Genomic DNA, 27792 nt, shown 5'->3' on the forward strand with positions numbered 1-27792 from the left:
TCCTCAATGTGACGAAGAAAAAGGTGATGAAAATCTTTCAGCATTTCCATCAGTAGATTTAATAAACTTCCTCCTGGAAAAGCAGAGACGGCGTAAAAACAGCCGTCAATCTGCAGCTTCATGCAGTTCCATCTGTTTGTTTTCACATTCCCTGTTTGTTTGTTGTTTCAGTTATTGAGACGTTTTTCTGCAGATTATGAATACAGACACATCAGACTCGGTGCCGCTCTGCAACTCCAGTAACAATTTCAGATGATTTTAAAACTTTCTTCATACTTTGAAAATATTTCTGGAAGAATAAAACAGTGACTTCCTGAAAAACAACCCAAAGTTACATAATCACGTCTTATTGGACGTCTGCAGGTAAAATCCTGCAGGCTACAAATAAAACATCATTAACTACCTGCACAGGTAGAAGTTACATCACAATATATCCATTGTTTTACCATCAGATTAATAGCTGCCATGTTCAACTTAATATTTATGAGGAAAAACATTCAGTACCATTTGGAAAATTTACCATCAGAGAAAACTACTGACGGTCTATTTTTCAAAGTCAATATTAACCTAAACATCTCATTAGCTTAGCTCAGCTTGTAGTTTACTAACTAAATGTTTAGCTCCAAACTGAATATTTAATTAGCTCAAAGCTAAATACGTAGCTCTGAGCTAACAGTTTAAACCCAGATATTTAGCTTGCAAACTAAATATTTAGCTTCAAACCTCCTGCAGTCGTTCTTTCTTCTTTGGACCTGCTGAAAGTTGAAACCTTCCCTCAGACCAGTCGTGTTTTTCTGTGGATCATCTGAACAGCTAAAAGGCCATGGAGGAGCCCAAACATTAGCTTGATTTACAGCGGTGGCAACAGCAAAGCGGCTTTCCAGCCTGATCCTGATCAGGACAAAAACAGGAGAGACGATGTTTTACTGTCAGAGGATTGGAAGGGGAAATGCTGAGTCATGGAAACCATCGTGAGTTACAACCGTTACACAAATGTTCACAGTTACATATGTAATTATGTAATTATTGCTACAAGAACATTTCACCGTGTCAAGTAAAGATAGTTCATCTCATGATTCCATGAATCCAACATAAAGCAGTGGAAATGCGGCGCCATAGTTTGTATTAATCATTATTTTATTACCAGGAGCAAAGATATGCATTAAATTTACTGCAACTCATAAATGAAGACAGAAGATTTCTGCAGAGCAACAAACAGAGATTTTCTGTCCAAACACATTTTATGAAAACATGGATCCACTTATAGATTCACTAAGAGACACATGAAGCTGTGTTACATAGGAAAACATCAGGCTGAGTCACTGCACACACACACACACACACACACACACACACACACACACACACACACACACACACACACACACACACACACACACACACACACACACACACCCCTACATGCACCCCCCCCCCCACACACACACACACATTGTGTCTTTCTGCCGTCACAAGGACTTTGCTTTGACTTCCATTCATTCTTCATTTATTTGTGAATCCTAATGCTGACCTTTAACCTCAACCTAACATGAACTCATTTCTTCAGGTCAAAGTGCTTCACACCATATAAACACAAACAATAACCAATAAAACAGCAATAAAAATTTTATTTTGTCAAATTAAATCATCAAAGATAATCATCAGATATATTGATTAATGTTATTATTAATCACAGGCAGGTGACAAAAGGCCGACTTTGTTATTTTTATTTAGTCCACAGCTAAATATTTAGTTGGTTATATGATGTTTATGATGTTTTTTATGTTTTCACTTTGAACTGCCTTGTTGCTGAAATGTGCTAAACAAAGTTTAATATTTAGCTAAATATTTAGTTTGTAGACCAAATATTTAGATTCAAACAAAAAATGTATCTTACAAATTAAATATTTATTTCAATAAATGAGGTGCAACGCTAGATATTTAGCTTTAGTACATATTTAGCCAAATATTTAGCTGAGCATTTAGTTTCTAAACTGAATATTTGGTTTTAAACTTACATTTATAAATGAACAAAATGTGAAAATATTTGAAAAATGAGCCGTTGTTCTAGAAAGAGAAAATGCAAAAATCATCATTTTAATCATTATTACAGAACATAAGTTAAAAAACTTACTGAAATGATTTTTGATCCTTTTTCTGATTGGCTGGTCGTCAAATTTAGCTGCTTTAGCTGCAGATCAAATCAAATGTAAAAGATCCCGACTAGAAAAAGGCAAAAGAAAAACTTTTTACCAACTAAAATCAGAAAGCATGAGGATCAATTTATACTAAACGAATGTAATAATTACTGAATGGTGAATAAAAGTAAGAAAAAACATTTAAAAAGTTGATGTTTCTTAACAGAGAAGCTAATGTTGTTTGATGTGAGTTTGATTGACCTGAAAACATAAAGAACAGGAAGTAAACCTGCAGACAGATGTTTCTCTGGACGTTTACTTATTTTTTTGCAGCATAAAACCTGATAAAGTTTCATCTGATTAAAGGCGTCGGGGGCAGAAAACCTCAGCTGCTGATGTCATTTCCTGCAGTTGTTTCTTTCCGTTTCTGCAGGTCAAACAGCTGAGTGAGGAGGAGGAGGGCAGACCTTCATCATATTTTCCTGTTCGCAGTGAAATGTTGTGAATCACACATTCTGACAAACTGTGACAGCCAAACGTTTTCCATGCTGCCTGTTGGACTTTTGATTAATTTTGGTTAAAAAAAAGAGACAAACAGTTAAAACGGACAAATTCCTCCGATGTTTCAGTTCGTTCAGGTTTTATTGGTTCCATTAAATGTTTTTATTCAAAACAAAAGGATCCAGTTTTTCAGCAGAAAGACACAAGAGGCATTAAATTAACAACCTTTAAGCAGGTAATAAACATACTTCTCACTAATCCACATTTCTGATTTTAAAACAGTTTTTTTAACCTTTTAATTTGAAATGCCGTGTTCTGATTGGCTGAGTGAAGCAGACGTTTTGTTCCAGGTGGAAATGATCTGATGATCAGAGGATTTGGAGGGATTCAGTCACAGAGCAGGAAAATCCAACATGTGAGAAAAATGGTGGAAAAACTTCAACCTGGAAAAGAAACGGCAGCGTTTGATAAAAAGAAAGAAAAAGATCCGGTGAGTTTTGAACCTTAATGTCAGACAAACGCTGACATGTTTTCACTCTGGTTGAAATAATGTGACTTAAAATTCCTGTATAGCGGTACATTTGTTAAAGTTGAGTTAAAATGTGCATGTCTTTAGACTTTAAATACGTTTTTACATTTGCGTTTTTTTGCTGCATTATATTTGATTTCAGGAATAATTTCTGGTTGTTCCGAAGGTTTTTAAAGTTATGTGACAAACTGGGTCACATTTTCCTGAACTTTGTGTGTTTTATTGTTTTTTCAATATGTTTTGGTCTTGGCAGCTTTCAAAATAAAAGCTGGTCATTGAGTGAAATTCAAAATTGCATTAATTAAATGGAGGAAGGTTCAGATTAGACCCAGAAGGAAATGAAACGCTGCAGCCCGTATCCGGGTCGGTACCAGGCGCTTCGGGTCTGAACGAACCGGACAGGAAGTGGGTCAGCCTGATGAAACCTGAGGCCGCCGGTCAAAAAAAAAAAAAAATGAAGAGGCCTGGACTCAGTGCGTGTTGTTCTGGTTCTGTTGGACCCAGGAGGAACTCGGTGCAGCGCTGCGTCTCTCCTCTCTGACTCCCGGATGTTTGAACGCCGAGCTCTCCACAGGCGGAGGTCAGAAGGTCACGCTTCAAACGGGAAACGCCTCCTCGGCTCGCTCTGAGAACGCATCCATTGTTAAAATAATAAATAAAAAAACACAAAGCTTTTAAAGGGGCTGGATGAGAAAAGCACTAATAAAAGTCCAAATCAAAGGCTGGTTGGTCAGAACAACAGACTATTTTTAATGTTTATCTCGCACTGTTATTTAAGTCATTTAGCAATTTTTCAATTTGATCAATTTTCTTTATCTGTTTATCTTGTTCCTTCGTTTCTCCCACAGAGGAAACTCTGACCTCCATTCAGCAAACCTGAATTTTACTGATATAATCTGTCAATAATCTTAACCCGGAGAGGTTGGGCAGTAAAATATATTTTTGCTGACTGTCTCCTACATGTGATATATTGAAGTAGATAACATGACCAAATGTCTAAAAGTTATTTCTAATTTTGGTTTGATGCTTTTTAGAGACACTCAGCAGCTAAGGAATGAAAATGAGTAGAAAAGTAAATTATGTGCATGAATTTTGAGTTGAATCTAAACCTCAGTTCAGATGGCAAGAGAAACGTAACGAACATGAAGCTGTCGACTCTCAGTTTTTAAAGAGGATAAAAGAGGATTAGAACATCATTCAAGATGTTTGCTTCATTTTACAGATTAAATCTTTATTTTTGCTTAATTATGATAATTTTCTGTTTTCAAAGAAAACAACTTAAAGATGAAATTATAACATCAGACAATAAAAATCCTGTTGGTACAGAAACGTGGAGTCAATGAGTTTAGTGAAAATCACTACATGTTACTTGGTTTCAATTTGTATTAATATTTCTACCAATGACACAAATAATGACAAGAATTTTAACCTTAAACTTTTCTAAGTTTCTGCAGCAGATAGCTGTACTGCAGTGAAAATCTTAGCTTGTATGCAAGCATTTATTTTACAACCATAACTAAAACTTTCTGCTGCTGGTGAGAAGTTGCGGTTAAGTTGCTGTTAAGTTGCTCTGTTGCCGTTGTTCCAGGACTGACCTGCAGATTCATGAAGGTGAAACTCAGATCCGTGTTTTTCCTGTTTGCTTGTGTTTTTCTTTCAGCTCCATTATTAAAAATCCATATCGCAGCGTGGAGGCAGATGTAGGTGAGATAAATTATTCAGTTTGTTCAGGAACTCGCTCTGCTGCACGGCAGCTGATCCGTCATGCAAACGGTTAATTGGTGCCCGTTCTGCTCCAAAAGCTCCAAAAAGAAACGATCCGATTTTCTCTTCTCCTTGCTGGGGAGACGCGTCTCTCCCTGCTGGTTTCACTGGGAGCAGAGGAGGGAATTAATCAGAGCGAAGACTTGAACTGAGACTGACTGCTGGCCTGCAGAGGGATCTGCATCCCTGCACTGAGGAAGTTTATAAAAATGAGATGGAAGAGGATGAACAGTGTGTGTGTGTGTGTGTGTGTGTGTGCGCTCTTTCATATGAAAGATGCATAAACAAACACCGGCTGCAGGTTGATGTTTGAGGTCCGGGTCAAATGCTTGATGACATGAACACGTTCTGTTCATCCTTTATTCCTCCCCAAGGTGAGTCCAGGCATGAAGCTGCAGGTGTGTGTTCAGGTGTTGCGCTTCGTGTTCAGGTGTGTGTTCAGTTGCGTGTTCTGTGTCAGCATCATGCTAACACACAGAATACCAACGTTCATTTCAAATGTTCCTAATGAACAAAGTTTTGTTAAATTAGTGATTAATTTTCAGACTAAGAAATGAAAACTGCCTCATTTACCCCATGCTGACTGGATCCCACCACCACCAGTCTAAGAAACTGGTGTCAAACGTTTCTGCTGTTTGTTGGTTTGTGCAGTAAAAAATGTGCTTGTGCTGCTATTGTTTTATAGATATTATTAATATTAGATCATTCATTTCATCAAACCAACAAACAGCAGAAACTGAAGTTTTTCCTCTCTGATCGGAGGTTTTCTTGAGGCTCAGTGGAAATGCTCTGACCTTCACTGACCTGAGCTGCCACGTTTCTTTGGTTTGTCTGAAACCGTTTCAGTGACCAATCGATCGATCGATTGGTTGATCGATTCTGGATTCCCTTCCTCAAAGTCGATGGTTCCCTGTTTTCTTCCAGGTTTTAATAATCTGTTGGACTTTTCTCGGCCATATTTTAGGTATTTTTTCTTTGGTGCCACAGATTTGACCGTTCCTAAGCATTTTCTCCAGGACCAGAGGATGTGGACCTGGCAGGCAGCAACTCCAACAGGAAACTCATTTCTGCTCAGTTAAATTCAGGCGGTGTTTTTTGTTTTTTTTTTGGCCTGGCCGAGTATTGTTATGATTTATGGGACATTTTTTCATGTCATTGAAAAACCAATCTGTGCTTCAGAAAGTTTCAGCCTCAGTTTTTCCTCCATCTTGTTTCCTTCCTGTTTGTGAGGCAGCTGCGCCTGACCAGCAGGTCCAGGCCAAACCAGCAACGTGCCAAGATGAAGGGAACGGACCCAAACTGGTTCCGAGGAAACGTTTGATCCCTTCCTCTGCTTATGAAGTAACTTCTCGACTCTTCAGATGGTAAAACGGAGGCAGCGTCGTTCGATGACTCACCAAGCTGCTCTTTTTGTTGGCGCCATGGATGCGTTCAGCGAGGAAAAGGCACAGGATGTTGGAGCCAAGCTGTTGATGATGAGGCTGACGGGGGAAAGACACACCAGCCACACTGTTGTCCTAGTGAGACAAAACCAACAAGCTGCTGGGATCAGCCTCACACCAACCAGCTGGGAGTTTACGCCGCGCCGCTGGGCCATGGAGGGATTTAATCAGCCAGACCCGACATCACTTCCTGTTATCTGCTCTAAAGTCCAGCTGAACGTTTGTCATGTTTTGGTTCAATTAAAATGATTAATTCAGTTAATTTCTGGGTCTGTAGTTAATCAATCACAATCAAACTATATATTGATAAAATAAGCAGCATTTTGAATTAAAAGCCCCTTTTAGCTGCTGAATCGTTCAAAATGTTTTTAATCTGTTCTTCATATTTATCTGCAGAAATGTTGCTTTTCCTTTTGTTAGCTGCAAGCAGAGTGTTGTAAGGATTCATTTGATATTTTCTCCCAGATCTGTTTAAAGGAAACATGTTGGCTTTTTTATGATGATCATCATCTGTTGATGACCAGACCAGGTCTTCCTGCTGCTGCTGGATCCGTTCATCAGGATTTCCACCTGGAGCTGCTGCTGCCTGTAACAGGATCTGTGAACCCGAGTCGGTGAGGATCCAGTTTCCTTCCTGTCAGCTGGCTGCTGTTCTGTTTGCTGTGAAAAAGAAACCTTCTGGACCCGATCAGAGCCGGTTGGATTCTGAACCCAGATGATAACCTCTCCGGTTTTTCACCATTAATCCAACAAGAGACGGAAACCAAACCTGTTTTCAGAATTTCTCTTTTGTTCTTTGAGTTTTGCAGCAAATATTCAACTAAAACTAGATCTTTAAATCCATTAACGACACTTTATTTTATTTATTTATTAGTTTATTAGTTCTTCTTGACAGGAACAGACCCACAATAACACAAACTGAATAAATCAGCAGAGCCATGGTGTATTTTGGTGCTAAGAGGAATTAAACACAGCCGCCCGGCTTATAAACTCACTGGTTGCCATGGTTACCCACATTTATCCAGCTGGTTTAACATTAGCTAGCATGTTGTCAATGAAGTACAACTGTTTATCACAGCGTGATAAAACAAGTTCTGGTACCAACCTGACATTATTGAGCCGTTAAAGAGCCGAACGCTGCATGACGGTCAGTGGAGAAATGAAGCAGCTGGACATTACTAGCAATAATAAAGCTAATATTGCTTTTTAATATTAATAACTTTTCTTGATAGGAAAAGTTGGCTAGCTTGACTTTACGGGTTGATGCTGTAGAGAGACGTTTGCAGTATGAGAAGCTGCTGCCAAGAAACACAAATTGACTCCAGAAATATCAGTCTGGCTAAAGCTATTAAAAATAGTCTCTGCTAGCCACTAAGCTACAGTTCTAGCAGTAGCTTAGTGCTACTGCAGAATGCTAACTGCTGTTAGCATAACAAACTGACCAAAAGTTCTCATTTCCCTGGACAGTGCTGTAGCTTAGCGCTGCAGCTAGTACTAAGCTAAAAGTAACATTTGTTGCAACATTAACTGAGAAGTTTTGTAGATTTTAAAAAGTGGTCAAGCTTTATATGAAACTATGGAGGTAAAGCGTACAGAGTAAAGCAAGGAGCTCAAAGGGAAGAGAGCCACAGATGCAGCGATGTGATTAACAGGGAAAACGATTAAAAGTAGGAACGTTAAAGAACTTCAACTAAAGTAAAAATGTCACAAGATCTATAGTTAATCTCACAAGTAGCACCATTACTTCCTGTGTGTGTGTGTGTGTGTGTGTGTGTGTGTGTGTGTGTGTGTGTGTGTGTGTGTGTGTACTTAAGTCTTAAATTTGAGTTGGTGAAACCTGCAGAAACCTTCATAAGAGGACATTTCTTTCTAGGTGAGAAATGTCTTCAAAATGAAACAATGTATTTCAGCTTCTCACATTTCCTCGCTCAGATGTCGACAGCTTCCTTTATTGCCATAAAGACTTCCTTGGATGTTAGTCTCTTGTAAAGTGCGGACCCGGTGCTTTGGCTCGGCTCAGAGTGAGGGTTGAGTCGGCTTCCTGCAGAGAGCCTGATATTCCTCAAAATGAAGCAGCTCATTATAGCTCCTTTTATTTTAAAAGCTTTAAAAATATCCAATCAGGAGTCACTGTGTTTGCTTGAGGCTGGAATCTGCTCCTCATGTTCAAATCTGAATCAAATATTAAAGTTGCTTTAATGCGGGGAAATCTGAAATCTTGCTGCTGGTGTAGAAGTTGTAGAAAATGAATGTAGTTGGACTGAATGAGACTTGGCCTGGCTGAAACCCCTGACCCGCGTCCTGCTCTGCCCACCTGGTGGCCCGCTCTACAGGATTCCCTTTTATGCTGGAAGGGATTTTGAAGTCGGTTGGAAGCCTTGCTGATGTGCTGCGAACCTGCTTTGAATACAAATGATTCCCCTCTGAGCAGAGTACACAACGCCGGCTCATTCTGACTGATTCTGCACACTGCAGGCTGCGCAGGTCCTGAATGTTTTTACATGAAAATCCATTCAGATTCTGCGAATCAGCCGGCGCTCGTTGTTGTGAAAGACGAGAGGGTTACGACTTTTTGTTTTTATTGCCACCGGAGCGGCAGAGTTATCCAGTCCAAACAAAGCCGTAGCCAAGCCGGAGTTTAGTTGTTTTAGTTTTCAGCTCTGAAACCTGACGGCTGCCGAACAAACGGAAAATTCTGTTTAGTTTTAAACAACGAAACTTCGACGTTTGTGTAAATATTCTCATCAAGCTCCGGGATGTGTTGTTGAGCTACAGGATGATTTTACAAGCTGTTGACATTCAGTAGAATCACCACCTTAACATGGAGGACATGTTCACCTCATTCATCCTGGTGGTGTTGCGCCGGGCTTTGACTAGGTCAAATGGCAAGAGGCTTCAGAGGTTTCACCAACAAGTCGATTTTTAGGTTACATTCACACTGCAGCCTGAAATGACACAAATCAAATTATTATTATTTGTGACCTGTATCTGAGTGACTTAATGAAGAACTTTGGATCCTGAGAAATCAGAGAGCTGCTGCTGGAGAGCCTGTTGCACATGGAGGGAGAGCGGCTGAACTTACCTGAATTTACCTGCACCCTAAATCAAAGGCGATCAGTTTCTAAGTTTAGTTCATGACGTTCCAACATGCTGTCCAAGGTGAGAATATACCTGATTATCAGAACCAGCAGGTTTTCAGACACGACTCTCTGAGTGACAGAAGATGGGTTTGCAAAACAGACGAGGGGTAAAGGTGAACCTGGATCATCTGCATCATATCATCAGGATCTTCCACTGGAACCACAGAGAGTTTCTCATCCTCTGGATGAAGCTGGAATCAGAACGGGCCGAGGAGGCGATCAGAGACCCGTTGGGGATTAGGAGGTGGAGTCTGGTCAGCTTATCAATCAACCATGAAATCTGCTGTCAGAGGGAGGTGGAGCAAAATGTCAGATCATCCAGAAAACACAAACTAAAGCTGAGTCAGAACTGAGCCTGGCGACATGACGATGGCATAAAACATCCCAGTAGATCCACCAACGATTGGGACTGAAGAAAAGTCCAGATCTTCCTCCTCCATTCCCTTTATGTACCATCTGACTCTGTTCTTCCCTAAAGGTCTTCGTCTCTTCCTGGACTCCTGTCCGCTGGAGGAAAGGTTCAGTTTTCAGGAGAGAATCAGTTGCAGAGAGAGGGATTACAGAAAGAGATAACTGCTTCACACAGAACCAACTGGAGACACGCTGCAGCAAATGATGAGTTTTCAAACAGCTGAGTAAATCTTTTCTCTGTGGCTCAGCAGGCCCCGGGCCCCAGGCCCCGGGCCCCGGCTGCTCTCATCCCGTCTCTGCTCCTCCTGCCTGTGAGGGATTAAACCGTTAATCTGCCGGGCCGGCCCCCAGATATCTGTGTTTGCTGCTGCTGCAGTTGTGTCAGCCTGATGCAGCTGCAGGCGTGTTGGAGGCAACTTGGGGTTGCAGCAACTCCAAGATGAGAACGAGTTCGCTGGTTCCACGTGGGGACGCACAGATCCCCGATTTCACTTCTAATACCGACATCTGAGCTTTATTATCGACCGATCCGATAATCATACAAAATGATTTATTTGTGTTGCTCATCACTCTCACTTCCGCCTGTGAGCCGCTGATGAATGCTAACTGCAGTTAGCATAACAAACCGGACATGTCCGGGTTTTCACGTTTTGCAGGCGACCAATCAAGTCACGTCTGGAAAGTGAAAATTCATCAGTTAAATTTACTAAACATGAAAAGAGAAACTAAAGACTGGAGGTTTTTCTAGCCTGCTGCTTTATCAAATTTCGATTTTTGTGTTTTTTGTCCAGGTTGACTTTAAAAAATGAGTTATTTTTGTTACGGATTAGTTTTCTAAGCTACAGTAAAGTAATTATTAAAGATGTACAGATATGAACATTTGGGCTGTTTTAGCAGAAATTATTTTACTTTTATCAACTTTTTTATTCAGTCGACTAATCATCAGAATAATCAATTACTTAATTGTTAAAATAAGGGTAATTAATAGTCCAATATAGAATTAAACTGAATAGATCTGCCCTATAGATCAGGCACACTGTCAGTGATACCCGATCATTTTTCAATACGGGACCTGATACAGGTATTGATATCGTATCGGTGAATCTCTGGTTCCATGTTTGTTCAGCTCTGAGTGGAAACGCTGCGGCTGACCTGCTGCACTCTGGGTTAATGATGGATTCAACGAGCAGAATGGATATTTTGTTAGAAAACACTCTCATGTGGAGAGACCCCCCACCTGGCAGCTGGGTTTCCATCTCCTCTAACGGTCCGCCTGCTCCGCCTGCAGCTGTCCGGGTCGGGACAAACTGTTAGCTCGCCGTTTCTCCCTGAGGCCTAATGAGCTGCTTCTCAAGGACAAACTCAGAGAAATCTGCAGCCCGGATCTCTGGGGGGTCCGCTGAGTTATGGCGCCCGGCCGTGTTTGGTCCGTGGCTTTTCAAAGTCAGCCTGTGACACGGAGACGTGCTGTGATGCAGCTGTGCAGTCAGAAACGCAGCTTCCTGCATCTGAACCAAGATGTTTCTCTCTCAGTGGGAGGTCTGGTGCTGTTCCTGTTTTACAGAAGAGGAATCCCTGAGTACGGCTGATTGCTGTTAAATAAGATTTATGTGGAAAAAATCCCAAAACTGATTTACCAGGACAGATGGGAGAAGAAGACGGATGGAGGACATCGGTCGGATTTTTGACCTGTAATTCTGCACCACCCAGGTTACAGTGAAAGCTTTATACAGTCAGAAATGTCTTTCTTTTTCAGAAGCTACGTCTGGTTGTTTACCACCAGGAGCCGCTCTCTGCTCAGCTTTCTGACCGTACAGTCAAAGATTTAAAGAGCAGCAGCTAAAGCAAAGGAGGTGGATTAGCAGAGCTACTAGCAGCTGATGATGTCATCATGTTACTGTGGAATATCGACTCTGCTGTCTGGATGTTGAGCTGTTAGCATGTTAGCATGAGACTGTCATACAGCAACAGTCTTCAGTCAGATGCTTATTCAGACACGTTGGAACACTGACTGCTACTGGAGCTCCTTCCTGCCCACCATCCATTCTTTGAAGATAATTGCATAATATGTTACATATCTATTAATTGAAATGAATTAAAGAAAGATCTGCATTACAGAAACTTTTTAAAGTTTTTAGTTTTCTGTTGATGATGGGAACCAACACCGCACTGGGGACAAGAGTGTTAGAAGATGGATGGATGATGGATGGATGATGGATGGATGGATAGTTTCCTGTTGCCTCCTGATGTTTGTCTACATTTTTATTGCTACTGATTGGAATTTGAGAGGAAACTGCGCCCCCTGTTGCGCGCAACGCGCTGAGGGTAAAACCGCCGAACCAACACCTCCTGCGTGTCCTTGAATTTCACACAATCCACCCAGAAGCAGATTTATCCCGCGGACTCCGGAGCCAGCCCCGCTGGTTCGGCTGGTTCCGCTGGACCCGTCCACTGGATCTACGCCGCGTGCTGCCGTGACGCTTCCGGTCACCTTTACGCAAACTTGAACTTGGTGAAGCTGCCCGGGGCAGCAGTGCTGCGCACAGCCCCCTCCCTACGCCTCTTCCTCCTCCTCCTCTTCCCCCTGCTCCTGCAGTACCGCCGGCTGGGCTGGAACTGGACACTTTGACCGAACCTTTACCTGCTTCCCGCACCGCTGCTCCGGACCGCTGCCCGCCTTCCGCCGGCTGGAGGCTGCGGACGCCGGGGATGCTCCCCCCGGGGATGAGGCGGCTGCTGGCGGACCGCCCGCGGTGGAGTTGAAGAGGTTGCGGTGGGATCACGCAGACAGAGGGGGGTTTCCCTCGGATCTCATCCGGCCATCTGGAGAGGAGTGAGGGACACAAAACGGTAAGCTGCTCCATAAGTTACATCCCGCTGTCCGCAGAGAGGATTTCTGTTGCTTCACCTTTACATAAAATATTCACAACACTCTGGAAAAACCCAGGTAAGGTCAGACTCACTGTTTTATTGAGGAGCAACACTTTAAGGGGGACATTTAAATGTTGAAAGAGTTAAATGTTGTCATTTGGTTTCTAAAGGAATCCCTGTATTTTCTCTGAAGCCATTAATCATACAAAGTCCTGGAAATGATTTGTGTTCCAGTTGGTTTCCGTCATTTCTCATTTTTTCAAACTAAGTGATTCGTTATTTTGCCGCCTTCCTTCCAGCTGCAGGTTCCAGCGGATTCTGGGCTTCCTGTGTTGCTGCAGTTTGCAGGTTCTTCCTGCACCGCTGCTGCAGCAAACAACCAGATGCTTCATTACTGTCATTCCTGCAGCCAGTCTGACTTTCAGTGACCTGCTGAAGTTACAACCCATCATCCATCAGCTCAGCTGTCCTTTTACTGCAGTACCACTGACATTATATATGTTCAAAATAAATGAACACACACACACACACACACACACACACACACACACACACAAGAAAACAAAACAATGTTTTGCAACATCAGAATAATCAAAGTTGTTGATTTTCTTTTATTCCCATCTCTTTATGATGATCATTGTTCTTCAAAATGCTTTTATTTTAGATATATTAGAACAAGTGTTTATTATATTAATAGTTTAATAATATATATCCTTGTGAATTAACAAACTCTGAAAAAACATAATTTTACGCTACATTTATCTAAATCCTGTATTTAACTATTTATCTATATTCTTCATCTTCCATATAATTATTTAGCATTTGTTTTTAATTTTTTGTAAAAATGATATTTAATCTTTAATTCTGTCTTCTGTGTGACCCAAAGGAGCCTAAAAATGGCTGATGATCGTCTTCCTTATTTAACTTTCCAGTAGAAAACTTCACACAGAGAATCAATGAATATTCTGGTCTGAGGAGGAAACCAGGTGATTTATTGGCTCTCCTGGATCTGAACCAGTGAAGTTGCTTTGTGGTCCATTCCGACTCAAACTCAGCAGATTTGTGTTGATGTAACTAAAAAACTCGTTTATTCTGCAGGTTCCTCCTTTTTTCCCTTCAGTTTGTAATAAAAACGCTGATCTGAAGCTTTTTATTTTCCTGTGATGTGAATGTTTGACTTGCATGGGCAGGAGGAACCTGCAGGACTGCAAGTATCTCAGACAACTTGTCTGGGGACTGAGCTGGAAGAGGACAGGATGTTGTCTCCATCAGTTGTGAGTCAGGAGTCACAGTGGCAGATGAGTGTTGCTTTCAGCGCAGGAAGAAGTGCATGAATTTTTAAAACCAGGCATCAGTCTGCAGAGAAGTTCAAGCCAAATTGTTGCACAGCCTGACTTCTGGTTCCTAACTTCATCCTGTTGTGTCTGCTGTAGTCGGTCGCTAAACTTTCCTCTTGACAAACTGGGGAAACAGCAGAGAATGAAATATTAAAGAGGTCAGAGAAAAAGTTTTAAATGTATTTAAAGTTCCTAGAGAGATTTATTTGTTGAAGGGGATTTCTGGGTTGATGTGCAACAGTTGCAGAGAGCAACTCAGGCAATATTGAAGTTATTATCTGTAAAATATGTGAATGAAAAAACAATTCTTCAGGTTAAAGTGCAGCCTTGCTACAGTAGGTATGTAATTAAAGATAACATTCATACTTTGTGACCAATAACAGTTTAGAGCTTTTTTACAGCCAGGGAGTCTGGGCAGCTGAAACGGCGAGCTGTGCCAATAAGTTTCAGAGCGTTTCTCTTGGCAGCAGAAGAATTTCTGATCTGTGATTCAGTGTCTGTCTGCAGGAAAGCTGCCACTAATTCACTCTGAGTGTGAACTGCACTAATGTTTGTTCATTTACCAGCCGTCTGACTAAACAAGTCAGCCTGTCTTTGAAACTGATTGGTGTTTAAGTGAATTAGATGTAATGAACTATTAATAGCCGATGCTAACCGTTAGCTGGATGTGACCGTTTGTCTTTCTGCTCGTTCCTCCTCCAGCGCCTGCATGATGCCGCCATGTTTCCCTGATCCGCCTGGCTGGCAGCCATCAGCCTCCAATCAATAACCAATGAGCTCCTGAGGAGGGAACCGGAGGAACCCAGATCCAGTTCTGAACTTGAACTAAAGTCACGAGATAAACAAAAGTTCTTCAGAGAGGCCTTGGCCTCAGACTCGTCCTGTTGTGAGCGGACCGCTTTCCTGATGCCACCATGCCCATCATCAGCAACACCAACCACGACTTCAGCAACCTGTCGCTCAGCGACGACAGCAGCCTGGACCGCATCTTCACCGAGATTCCAGAGACTGAGACCATCAAGGTGAGCTGAAGTCTGAGTTAACAGAGCAAAACACAACCACACACACCAGTGTTTACACTGGTCACACCCATCAGCCAATCACACGACAGCAGCTCAAAGCTGATTGGACTGTCCAAGTTCAAACTGAGCAACAGAGGAAGTGACACTGGAGGCAGTGTTTTAACAAAAACTGCAGCTCTGAGTCTGAGTCTGGTGAATTTCAGAGTAAAACCTGTTTGTTTTTTCATCCAGTGGGTAAAAAAATCCAGAAATTTTACTCAAGAGCAGAAATTCTTCAAAACAACATTTCTCCAGTGCAGCGCAGTAAAAATACTCCTAAAAGTAACTTTTTTCCAAAAAGTTACTCAAGTAAATGTAATTGAGTAAAGTAACTAGTGCAACCCGACTCTGCCTGCAGCAGCAGATTTCAGCGGGTCGGGTCAGAACTCTGTGTTGTCAGCATGGAGGCTCATGCGTGGCTCTCTCTCCAGGGCGTCTACTACCAGAGGGCGCAGTTGATCCAAAGGCCGGAGGACCTGGTGTCGGTGGACCACGCCCTGCTGGCTGTGATCAACGTGGGGGGAAACCGCTACACCTTCCCCTGGACCACCCTGCAGCAGTTCCCCCTCACCAGACTCGGCCGACTCTGCGGCTGCCGGTCGCTTGAGGACATCGCCAGCGTGTGCGACGACTACGACGAAACCAGGAAGGAGTTCTTCTTCGACCGCTCTCCGTCCGCCTTCAAGGTCATCCTCAACTTCCTGGCGGCGGGAAAACTGCGGCTCCTGCGAGAGATGTGTGTTCTTTCCCTTCACGACGAGCTGAACTACTGGGGGGTAGAGATGGCGTACATGGAGCGCTGCTGCAAGAGGAAGATGTACACCCGCATCGAGGAGGTTCACGACAAGGAGAGGCGGGAGGAGGAGCGGCGGCAGAGAAACGCCATGCAGCGCCTGCCGGTGGAGGAAACCCGGTACAGGAAGGTGATGAACTGGCTGAGGGACATGGTGGAGAATCCTCAGTCCGGCCTGCCGGGGAAGATCTTCGCCTGCCTGTCCGTCATCATGGTCGCCGTCACTGTGGTCAGCTTGTGCATCAGCACCATGCCTGACCTCAGAGAGGAGGAGGACAGGGTGAGTCCTGAGCTGCGGTGGCCCGCCTGGTGCTCCACCGTCTTCCATCGTCTTCACGTCTTTATTTTTGCATTTTGTGAGTTCAGTGCAGTGGTTGGAGGAAAGGTTTAAAGATGAGCTAATATTTTTCTGCCTTATTTTACCAGTAAACAAAACATTTTTATGGTTATGACCTCCAACAAACACCACATGATCTAACTGGGGGGGATGTTTCACTCAGGAGGGAACTGGGATCAATCAATCGATCAATCAATCAATCGATCGATTGATCGATCGATTGATTGATCGATCAAGTTTATTAGTGCAGCACATTTCAGCAACATGGCAGTTCAAAGTGCTTTACGTCATAAAAACACAAAAATACTAAACTAACCGTAAACAGTAGCAGCAGCGCTCTCCTCTCTGGACGGCTTTTCAAAGCAGCAGCAGCTTCTTCACTCGACTCTTCCTCTTCCTCTACATCTTCCTCTTCCTCCATTTTATCTTCATTTGCCAAATTGAAACTTCTGAATGTTACTTATTGTGCAAAAATTACTGTTAGCACCGTAGCACTTAGCATTCGTCATCTACCCAGGATGCATTGCAGCGTAAACAAGAATATGTGCGTCTGCCGATGCGAGTCGACCAATAGCAGCAGGGCGTAATGAGCCTGTCCGTTCTCTGCATAACAAACCGGGCTTATTGGACCTTTAAAAAGAGGATACTCACAAAACATGCATCACCACACACACACACACACACACACACACACACACACACACACACACACACACACACACACACACACACGCAGCGCAGTTCTGTCACCGTAACCAGTAAATCTCTGAATATTGCACAGATTCAGAATCTGGCTGTAGACTCAGATTCAGCTGCTGGTTTATGCTGCATATATTTTCATTCTGTCCCATAATTAGAAAGTCCTCCATGTTTTTAGCCTCTCCGATGGAAACATGTTAAAAATCTTCATCCCAGCAGGAAAATGATCATGCAGATCTGGAATCCTGTTCAGGAACATCCTGAACCCAAACTCTGATCCCTGATGGTTCATCATAGTTTGGTTTGCATCTGGATGTTTCCTGAACTTTACAGCAAATGTCACAGTTTAGTGACTTTCCAGATGTTTTCTTTAGGATAAATATTCACATATTGGAACTCTGAATATTTAAATGCGTTTGCATAAATAAAGCAAGAGTTGAATTTAAAATGAGTTTTTGAGGGAAGTGGAACAACAAATGACCACAGCCCAGGCATTATTCATGGCTGCTCTGGTTTCTCACAAACTTTCAGATCAAAATGTTTGGTTTTTAAATCTCAACAATGATTTTAACTTTCTGCAGCTTTAAATCCCGATCCTGGCTTCATTTGCTTTTCAGAAGCTAAATGATGCAGCTTGTTGCCTCCTGTCTCTTTAAGCATCACAATTATTTCTTCCTGTAAAAAAAGGAAAGTTTTCTGTTTTTGTGCCTCGCCTCTCCTTTGTTCTGCCGTTACATAAGAAGAAATCTCACTGCAGGTGTCCTCAGAGGATCTGATATGAAAATTATCACAAGTACAGAATAATGGCTGAAAATAGATTCACTAGAATCTGTTCCAATAAAGTATTTCATGCTTTTATTCTCACTGAAATGAAAACAAGAATTTCAGAGCCATTAGTTCCAAATGTTATGTCATTTCTGTCATTATGAAGCTGAATTTTGCTTTTTTCAGCCTGGTAAGCAGCAAAGCTTTAGATATGTAACGATTCATAAACGCAGCGTCTGCTTCAGAAGTCATGATGCAGGTATTGATCCGAGCTGCAGGAGAGCGAGAGAGAGCGATGCGATGAAGCACTCAGCCAGGCGGACCAGAAAACGTGACGACTTTTAAAACTCCGGCAGGAAACGCCCAGAACTTCCTGAGTCATTAAAATAAAAGCTTTGAATCGGCGCCAGGACTGGGCGATGCTTTTTGTATGAATTATGAATAAAACTGTGGATTAATGGACAGAACTCTGGGTTGGTCGATGTGTCACATCTATTAAAGAGTTTCTGTATTTGGGACGGTTGGTTTGTTAGCAGAAGTTTTCAGGAACAGGTGCTGGTTTGGTAACAGACCTCAGAGTAATTCAAGTTGTTTTCATAACTTCATTATTATCATTTTCAAATATTGTTTAGATTTACAGTCTGGATTCTTCTGCTGCTGAATTATGACACGTCTCAGTGAAATGCAACATGAGCGTTCAGACTGCAGACTCTGAAACAATCAGATCTGATTTAGTTCCACATCTGGAAGTGACACAAATTGGGTTTACTGAGGGCTGAACATCTGATCTGGGTCGCTCCGCCTGCTGTGGGAGCCGCAAGAAACACTCTCATTATTTCTGTGGCTGTTTTTCTGCTGGGACAAAACCAGTTTACATCCACCAGCTGAGGAACCCAAACCATTCAGAGAGGTTCTGCTGATGAAGGTCGGGTCAGAGAGGTTCTGCTGATGAAGGTCGGGTCAGAGAGGTTCTGCTGATGAAGGTTGGGTCAGAATCCCTCCTGAGATGCAGGAGCCGCTGGTGAATTTAGGATTTTTATAGCATAGAAATGTTTCATGCCTTGATGGACGATCAAATTTTGTTGTTTGAAACTTTTCTGTGTTTCTGCGTAACGTTTCGTTTGCTTTAGAGAGTCAACAGCAGCGACTCGGTTCCAGAGCGACTCGGTTCCCAGAGCGACTCGGTTCCAGAGCGACTCGGTTCCCAGGGCGACTCGGTTCCAGAGCGACTCGGTTCCCAGAGCGACTCGGTTCCCAGAGCGACTCGGTTCCAGAGCGACTCGGTTCCCAGAGCGACTCGGTTCCAGAGCGACTCGGTTCCCAGGGCGACTCGGTTCCAGAGCGACTCGGTTCCCAGAGCGACTCGGTTCCAGAGGGACTCAGGTTCCAGAGCGACTCGGTTCCCAGAGCGACTCGGTTCCCAGAGCAACTCGGTTCCAGAGTGACTCGGTTCCAGAGTGACTCGGTTCCAGAGGGACTCAGGTTCCCAGAGCGACTCGGTTCCCAGGGCGACTCGGTTCCCAGAGCGACTCGGTTCCAGAGGGACTCAGGTTCCAGAGCGACTCGGTTCCCAGAGCGACTCGGTTCCCAGAGCGACTCGGTTCCAGAGCAACTCGGTTCCCAGAGCGACTCGGTTCCAGAGGGACTCAGGTTCCAGAGGGACTCAGGTTCCAGAGGGACTCAGGTTCCCAGAGCGACTCGGTTCCAGAGCGACTCGGTTCCCAGAGCGACTCGGTTCCCAGAGCGACTCGGTTCCAGAGCGACTCGGTTCCAAAGGGACTCAGGTTCCAGAGCGACTCGGTTCCCAGAGCGACTCGGTTCCAGAGCAACTCGGTTCCAGAGCGACTCGGTTCCCAGAACGACTCGGTTCCAGAGCGTTTCCTCCCTCGGAGCCTCAGAGACTCGTGTCTTCACGTTCTGACTGTGTCAGTAGATTCGCTCTCCTTCTTCCTAATTCCTACCTAAGTACAGGGAGTGCAGCATCTTCTGCTTCACGGAAACCTGGCTGCACTCGCTTATTCCGGACTACAGCGTGGAGGTTCCTGGATTTTCCTTGGTGCGCGGGACAGGGACTATTCCAAGAGTCGGAAGAAGAGGGGCGGCGGGATTGCACTTTATGTGAGTGAGAGGTGGTGTAATCCCGGTTATGTTAACGTGAAGGAACAGATTTGTAGCCCGGACATTGAACTTCTGGCTGTGGGAATGCGGCCGTGTTATTTACCGAGGGAGTTTACGTCCGCCATTTTGATCGCTGTTTACATTCTCCCATCAGCTGATGCAGTGGTGGCCTGTGACGTCATCAGCTCTACCGCAGCCAAACTACAGACTCAACACCTGGACCTTGTTATTGTGTCTTGTCTCTATGCTGCTGTAACTGCGAAGTAATTTCCCTGCTGGGATGAATAAAGTACTTCTATTCTATTCTATTATATTCTCCATCCATCCATCTTCTTCCGCTTATCCAGGGTCAGGTCGCGGGGGTAGCAGCTTCAGGAGGGAGGCCCAGACTTCCCTCTCCCCAGCCACTTCTTCTAGCTCTTCCGGGGGAATCCCGAGGCGTTCCCAGGCAAGCCGAGAGACATAGTCTCTCCAGCGTGTCCTGGGTCTTCCCCGGGGCCTCCTCCCGGTGGGACGTGCCCGGAACACCTCACCAGGGAGGCGTCCAGGAGGCATCCTGACCAGATGCCCGAGCCTCAACTGGCTCCTCTCGATGTGAAGGAGCAGCGGCTCTACTCTGAGTCCCTCCTGGATGACTGAGCTTCTCACCCTATCTCTAAGGGAGAGCCCAGCCACCACTATTCTATTCTATTCTATTCTATTCTATTCTATTCTAATTGAGTTTGATGACGGATTGAATTGAGAGTTTTATGTAGAAATGCCATAAATAAATAACCAGCATGTGGACCAGCAGGAAAAGATGCTGGGAGGCTGCAGGAGGCTGGGAGTTAGATAAGATAAGATAAGATTTATTTATCATTGTCATCAACAGATTACAACGAGATTGAGATTTGCTCGACTCGAGTTAAGATGCAGGTTATGTGTATATACATATAGTTTTCTCAGACCGGAGGGATGTTACTGAACCGAGATCAGGCAGCAGCGTGAGGAGAGACGGATCCTCGGTCTGATCTCCAGGAAAATCAGCCGTTTTGTTGTTCATGTCCAGGTTAGACGTGGTAACAAACAGATCGTTGTGATATTTTCCGCCTTCCCAGGGGAACAGGAAGGATGAACATCTTGAATGACGTGAAATAAGAAGAACATGAGACGTAAATCTACAGGATTACAGAAACGTTTCCAACCTCAGATACTTCCTGGTGGCTGACCGATGCAGCAAACAGCGACTCACTGCAAACGCATGGAAAATACAAACTAAACCCAATAATGCAAAACAAATAACGCTGCAATTATAGAAAATATAAAACCCAACAACAAACAGCAAACCAGCTGTAACCACAGGAAACGGGAGGATTATTTATTCAACTTGCTAAATAAATTCTAAATATTTATCTTGGCACTAACTATTTAAAGCTAAATATTTAGCTTTAGCTGGCTCGCTAAATGTTTAGCAAACAAAATGTTTTGTAAGCAAAAATTAATATTTAGATCCAAAATAAATATTTAAATAGCAGGCTTGCTAATAAAATATTTAGTTTTTGCTTGCTAGCTAAATATTTATTCATATTCACATTTAACTTATGAACTGGATATTCAGCTTGCTAATTAAATAGCCACATAGTTTGAAACATTTTCTAAATGAATAAATAAAATGGAGAAAATATGACTTTGAAAAATGAAGCCAGTTTTTCTCTGACCCAAATTATTGCTGTTCATTTTTAACTTTTGCTTTACAAAAGGAACCCTATATATTTCTACTTCATGAAAACATGAAGCTAATAAATTAATCAGTTCCAAAAAACAATAAAAACCTCCATCAACTTAAAGTAGCTTCAGTTTTTTGGTTACTAATAATTGTTACTTATGATGTATTTCTCTATACTTTCTTAATCTGAGTGTATCCTGCTGGATTAAAATACAGATTTTTTATAGATCATTTTCATAGATGCCACCTTTGACTTTGCCGGTGTTGCAGATAAAGTCTCTCTCTCTTCATTCTTGTCTTCATCAGGAGTGGGCTGAGTTATCGCCTCAATCAAATTACAGCTCATTTAAATTATGCATAACAGCAAAGTTCATTCATTCATTATGATCACACGGCTTGTAACGAGGAGTTTGACTCCTTCCAGGTCAATCACTGTTTAATGGGGTCAGAGGTCAGCCTGGTCATGATGGAGGCTCACTGCAGGATTTTATAAAGTTAGTTTAGTTTAGTTTAGTTTATTTCAGACAAACCTTTCACCGACAGTGTAAACGACACAAAGTACATAATATATTTCTTTAAAAAAAAAAAAAAACACATCACATCGGTGATTATGAGTCTGAAAAGGAGTATGCTGAAGTATAACTTATGTAGTCATACCCCTTTTCCAGCTGTAATTTATTACAGTATTTTCAATGTCCGATATCCTTTCTGACAAAGGAAATAATAAGTATAATAAGATTTCCTCAGCTAGATGAAAATAGTGTATACACACACATGCACATCTGTACACATGCATATATATATATTTACATACACAAACATATATACGTACATACACCCATATACACACCCATCTGCTTATAGACAAAATACACTGTTATTTTCATACCTTACTGTTACTGTTAGTTACTGAACTAACAGAGAATATCGATGCTTCACCATGACGGCGGCTGGAAGAGGAAGTCGCTGGTCTGATCAAATCTCAGCAGAGTTTCTGTTTATGGACGCATGTGTCCCGCTTCTGTAGGATTCCATTATCAACAAGGCAATTTTTAAAAATGACAGAGAAAAAAAATGAGCCATGTGATTTGCTACCCAATCTCTCTGCTGCCTGGACTTGGCAGCATGAATGAGCGTCCGCCTGCAGCAGAGCAGTCCGACCTGAAGGAGTGTGTAGCGTTAGCGTTGTGTTAGTGTAGCGTTAGCGTTGTGTTAGTGTAGCGTTAGCGTTGTGTTAGTATAGCGTTAGCGTTGTGTTAGTATAGCGTTAGCGTTGTGTTAGTATAGCGTTAGCGTTGCGTTAGTGTAGCGTTAGCATTGTGTTAGTGTAGCGTTAGCGTTGTGTTAGTATAGCGTTAGCGTTGTGTTAGTATAGCGTTAGCGTTGTGTTAGTATAGCGTTAGCGTTGTGTTAGTATAGCGTTAGCGTTGTGTTAGTATAGCGTTAGCGTTGTGTTAGTATAGCGTTAGCGTTGTTAGTAGCGTTAGCGTTGCGTTAGTGTAGCGTTAGCATTGTGTTAGTGTTGTGTTAGCTTTGTGTTAGTGTAGCGTTAGCGTTGTGTTAGTGTAGCGTTAGCGTTGTGTTAGTATAGCGTTAGCGTTGTGTTAGTATAGCGTTAGCGTTGTGTTAGTATAGCGTTAGCGTTGCGTTAGTGTAGCGTTAGCATTGTGTTAGTGTAGCGTTAGCGTTGTGTTAGTGTAGCGTTAGCGTTGTGTTAGTATAGCGTTAGCGTTGTGTTAGTATAGCGTTAGCGTTGTGTTAGTATAGCGTTAGCGTTGCGTTAGTGTAGCGTTAGCATTGTGTTAGTGTAGCGTTAGCGTTGTGTTAGTATAGCGTTAGCGTTGTGTTAGTATAGCGTTAGCGTTGCGTTAGTGTAGCGTTAGCATTGTGTTAGTGTTGTGTTAGCTTTGTGTTAGTGTAGCGTTAGCGTTGTGTTAGTGTAGCGTTAGGGTTGTGTTAGTGTAGCGTTAGCGTTGTGTTAGTGTAGCGTTAGCGTTGTGTTAGTGTAGCATTAGCATTGTGTTAGTGTAGCGTTAGGGTTGTGTTAGTGTAGCATTAGTGTAGCGTTAGCGTTGTGTTAGTGTAGCGTTAGCGTTGTGTTAGTGTAGCGTTAGCGTTGTGTTAGGGTTGTGTTAGTGTAGCGTTAGGGTTGTGTTAGTGTAACGTTAGGGTTGTGTTAGTGTAACGTTAGGGTTGTGTTAGTGTAGCGTTAGGGTTGTGTTAGTGTAGCGTTAGTGTAGCCTTAGGGTTGTGTTAGTGTAGCGTTAGGGTTGTGTTAGAGTAGCGTTAGCGTTAGCGTTGTGTTAGTGTAGCGTTAGCGTTGTGTTAGGGTTGTGTTAGTGTAGCGTTAGTGTAGCGTTAGCGTAGCGTTAGGGTTGTGTTAGTGTAGCGTTAGGGTTGTGTTAGTGTAGCGTTAGCTTTGTGTTAGTGTAGCGTTAGGGTTGTGTTAGTGTAGCGTTAGCGTTGTGTTAGTGTAGCATTAGGGTTGTGTTAGTATAGCGTTAGTGTAGCGTTAGGGTTGTGTTAGTGTAGCATTAGGGTTGTGTTAGTATAACGTTAGCGTTGTGTTAGTGTAGCGTTAGCGTTGTGTTAGTGTAGCGTTAGTGTAGCGTTAGGGTTGTGTTAGTGTAGCGTTAGCATTGTGTTAGTGTAGCGTTAGCGTTGTGTTAGTATAACGTTAGCATTGTGTTAGTGTAGCGTTAGCATTGTGCTAGTGTAGCGTTAGCGTTGTGTTAGTGTAGCGTTAGGGTTGTGTTAGTGTAGTATTAGTGTAGCGTTAGTGTAGCGTTAGCGTTGTGTTAGTGTAGCATTAGGGTTGTGTTAGTATAACGTTAGCGTTGTGTTAGTGTAGCGTTAGTGTAGCGTTAGCATTGTGTTAGTGTAGCATTAGCGTTGTGTTAGTGTAGCGTTAGCATTGTGTTAGTGTAGCGTTAGCATTGTGTTAGTGTAGCATTAGGGTTGTGTTAGTATAACGTTAGCGTTGTGTTAGTGTAGCGTTAGCGTTGTGTTAGTGTAGCGTTAGCATTGTGTTAGTGTAGCATTAGGGTTGTGTTAGTATAACGTTAGCGTTGTGTTAGTGTAGCGTTTGCATTGTGTTAGTGTAGCGTTAGGGTTGTGTTAGTGTAGCGCAGTGCTTCTCAATTCCAGTCCTCAGGCCCCCTGCTCTGCATGTTTCAGCTGTACCCCTATCTCAGAAGAGCTGATCCAAATGATTGCATTACCTGTTCTGCAGCCATCAAGTGCTGCAGAAACCTGTTAATCACTCATAGATTCAATCCAGGTGTGTGGCAGCAGGGAAACACCTAAAACATGCAGGGCAGGGGGGCCTGAGGACCGGAATTGAGAAGCACTGGTAGCGTTAGCGTTGTGTTAGCGTAGCATTAGCGTTGTGTTAGCGTAGCATTAGCGTTGTGTTACCGTAGCATTAGCGTTGTGTTAGCGTAGCATTAGCGTTGTATTAGCGTAGCATTAGCGTTGTATTAGCGTTGCTCTGTGTGATTCACATCCACACCTGAGTCTCAGGCCGTAACAAAGAGAGCAAAGGCGTCACAGCGAATCCTCTGATTATTGGTTTGTGTTGATCATGTCTTCTTGATGAGCTGCTGAATCCTGGAGACAAAACAGAATCATTCATCATAGATCCGCTCTCAGGCTTTTAGGAAAGGAGCTGCGAATAAAATCCTGTTCTAGTTTAAACTTTCTGTATTTGCTTTATGATGCTGCTCTAATTAATCAAACATAATGTAGTAAAAGTTTATTTAAATGTCAGGATATTTGCTTCAGCTGAGGCTCACAGTAGAGGAGATTTTATTCCAGAGAAGTTAGAATGTAAAGGAGGAAATGAGAGGAAAGCAGCAGAAAAGCAGCAGATGGTGAAATATGGAGAGTAATAAACCAACTCATGAATAACTGGGTATATATTTCCCATTTCAGCAACACTTCTGCTCACATTTAGATGTGATGCGGCTCAGTTAGCTCTAAAAGGCCTTTTGGGTTTTGAGGAGAAAACACTGAAGGTGTATGGCAAGCTGTTTTTACATAATATCATCTTCACCACATTTCCATTCCAGATGTCTGGAATTAGTTTAGCTCGACAAATTAATTAGAGATTTCTTAATTAACCGACTATAAATGACGCCAGATTTACTGTTAAGTTTTACGGAAGTTTCAATTTGATTCGATAAATTATTATCTAAAACATATTTCAGATTTCAACAATTAAAGTAAATCTGAGATATGAGCTTTTCTTCTGTCTACTCATAATTCTAATTAAAGATATCTGGAATGACATCAGTATTAAATGTCATTATGCATCAGGAGATGTATAAGATTTGACTAGTGCAAAATAAATTGTAAATTTCTTGGAAGCAAAATGAATGGATATGTGATTTAGATATGTAAATGTAGATATGTGGATATCTAGATTTTATATGTAATTCTGACTCATCAAAATTCATTTTAAGAAAATGAATGAGATGTTTTTTATTAACAAGTCAATATGTGTTGGTGTCTAGTCAAAGCTCATTTTTAGAATTCTGGAATGTCATTAATGTAGTCAGACGAAACAGATTTTATGTTAAAACGGCCTGCCATAGGAGGTCAAGAGGAATGATAAATTTAAACAGTTTTGGTATAAAATCTTCTCCCTATGATCTAACAGCTCATCCTGCAGCAGCCGGACTGCAAACGGTTTCACAAACACTCCTATATATTAAATTAGGTGTCATAAAGCAGAATGCTTCCCAGCCGTTAATTAGCATTCAGATGGTTTTCTGTTTCTGTGGGCGTAGATCTGTAGCAGCGCCAAGCAGATTCCACGCCTGTTATCCGCTGCCTTCATCTGCCAAGCGGGATTATTGAAGAGGAGCAGAAATGAGCTGCTCATCCTGGCAACGCATCCCGGCAGAGCAGAAAAAAATCACTCATTTTTAAAAACTTTAGAGTCCCATCACATTTCAATTGTTTGTTTTTTCATCATGCTTGAAAATGATGTTTTTACCTAATGTCTTACTATACAATAATCTACATGTTGTGATTTTTGTGAAAAGGTCAGTGTTGACTTTTAGCTTTCTTTTAGTCTGCTTGTGTTAAAAGAAACAAAAGAAAAATCGTTTTTTATCTGAAAATTAGAACAGATGAACAAACGGTTTAGAGAGTGAAAAAAACCTTGAGTGAGACTTTAACAGAACTGTCCTCTAAGTTTCCATGTTCATTTCTGCTGCATCTCAGTTCTCAGCTGTAGAAACATCCATGATGCCTCTGATGAACCCAAACGGGCCCCGAAAGCCGCAGCTTTCTTCTTTTCTTGCTTTTTACATTTTTGGCCACAGTTCTTGTCTTGCTTTCCAGTCTTCTGGTGTCAAATCTTCAGAGAAGCGAACTCCTTCTTCTTTGCAAACTGGAGAAGTTTTAGTTTTCTTCCAGATGTCGTCTCTCAAGGCTCGTCTCACAAACAGAATAATAACCTGTCTGTCCCTGTTATGCATCTTTCGACCCACTCTGGACAACATCAACCTCTTCATCCATCTTTGAAGCCAAATCAGGTGCAATTTTGCCCAGAAGCGCCACAACTTCATCTCGGATGTTCTCACTAGAGTTTTCCTTTTATGCCGAGGCACCAAATCTTTTATATCTTTCAACTGCATGTTCTCTTTGGAGAGTGTGTCCACTTGTTTCTCCAGTTCTATTATTTTCTTTTTGCAATCGTTTAGCTCCTCTGAGTTGAGCTGAACCGATTTAGCAATAGCCGCTAGCATAGCACTGTGCTGCTTCATTTACATGCCAACTTCTTCCATGCAGTCATTTACTTTCTGTCCTAAGGAACTTATAGCTCTTAAAATAGCCTCAGTGTTCATTTGATCCTGGGACGAACCTTTGGTTCTTTTTTCCATGTGTGTGTTTTTTTCTGGAGTTCTGGTCGGGGCTCTGGTCGGGGTTCTGGTCGGGGTTCTGGTCGGGGTTCTGGTCGGGGTACTGGTCGGGGTTCTGGTCGGGGTTCTGGTCGGGGTACTGGTCGGGGTTCTGGTCGGGGTTCTGGTCGGGGTACTGGTCGGGGTTCTGGTCGGGGTTCTGGTCGGGGTACTGGTCGGGGTTCTGGTCGGGGTACTGGTCGGGGTACTGGTCGGGGTACTGGTCGAGGTTCTGGTCGGGGTTCTGGTCGGGGTTCTGGTCGGGGTACTGG

General features: G+C 42.7%; 1 protein-coding gene across 2 annotated transcripts in view; it reads left to right on the top strand.

Annotated features, from left to right (window-relative positions):
- The window catches only part of kcng4 (potassium voltage-gated channel modifier subfamily G member 4), a 39111-nt gene that overhangs the window by 120 nt on the left and 11199 nt on the right, over positions 1-27792 (top strand). Inside the window, exons 1-6 of one of the 2 annotated variants that reach the window (XM_023343590.1) lie at positions 1-23; positions 814-971; positions 2572-2874; positions 2990-3129; positions 14836-15155; positions 15626-16267. The exon at positions 1-23 is cut by the window's left edge and continues 120 nt beyond it. In XM_023343590.1, the coding sequence (XP_023199358.1) occupies positions 15048-15155; positions 15626-16267 (750 nt within the window). In that variant the 5' untranslated portion in view covers positions 1-23; positions 814-971; positions 2572-2874; positions 2990-3129; positions 14836-15047. Of the gene's footprint in view, positions 24-813; positions 972-2571; positions 2875-2989; positions 3130-12239; positions 12776-14835; positions 15156-15625; positions 16268-27792 lie in introns of those variants that run through there. The other variant, XM_005795848.2, reaches the window with a different exon arrangement.

The sequence above is a fragment of the Xiphophorus maculatus genome, chromosome 2 (genome assembly GCF_002775205.1).
Source record: "Xiphophorus maculatus strain JP 163 A chromosome 2, X_maculatus-5.0-male, whole genome shotgun sequence".
Taxonomy (NCBI): domain Eukaryota; kingdom Metazoa; phylum Chordata; class Actinopteri; order Cyprinodontiformes; family Poeciliidae; genus Xiphophorus; species Xiphophorus maculatus.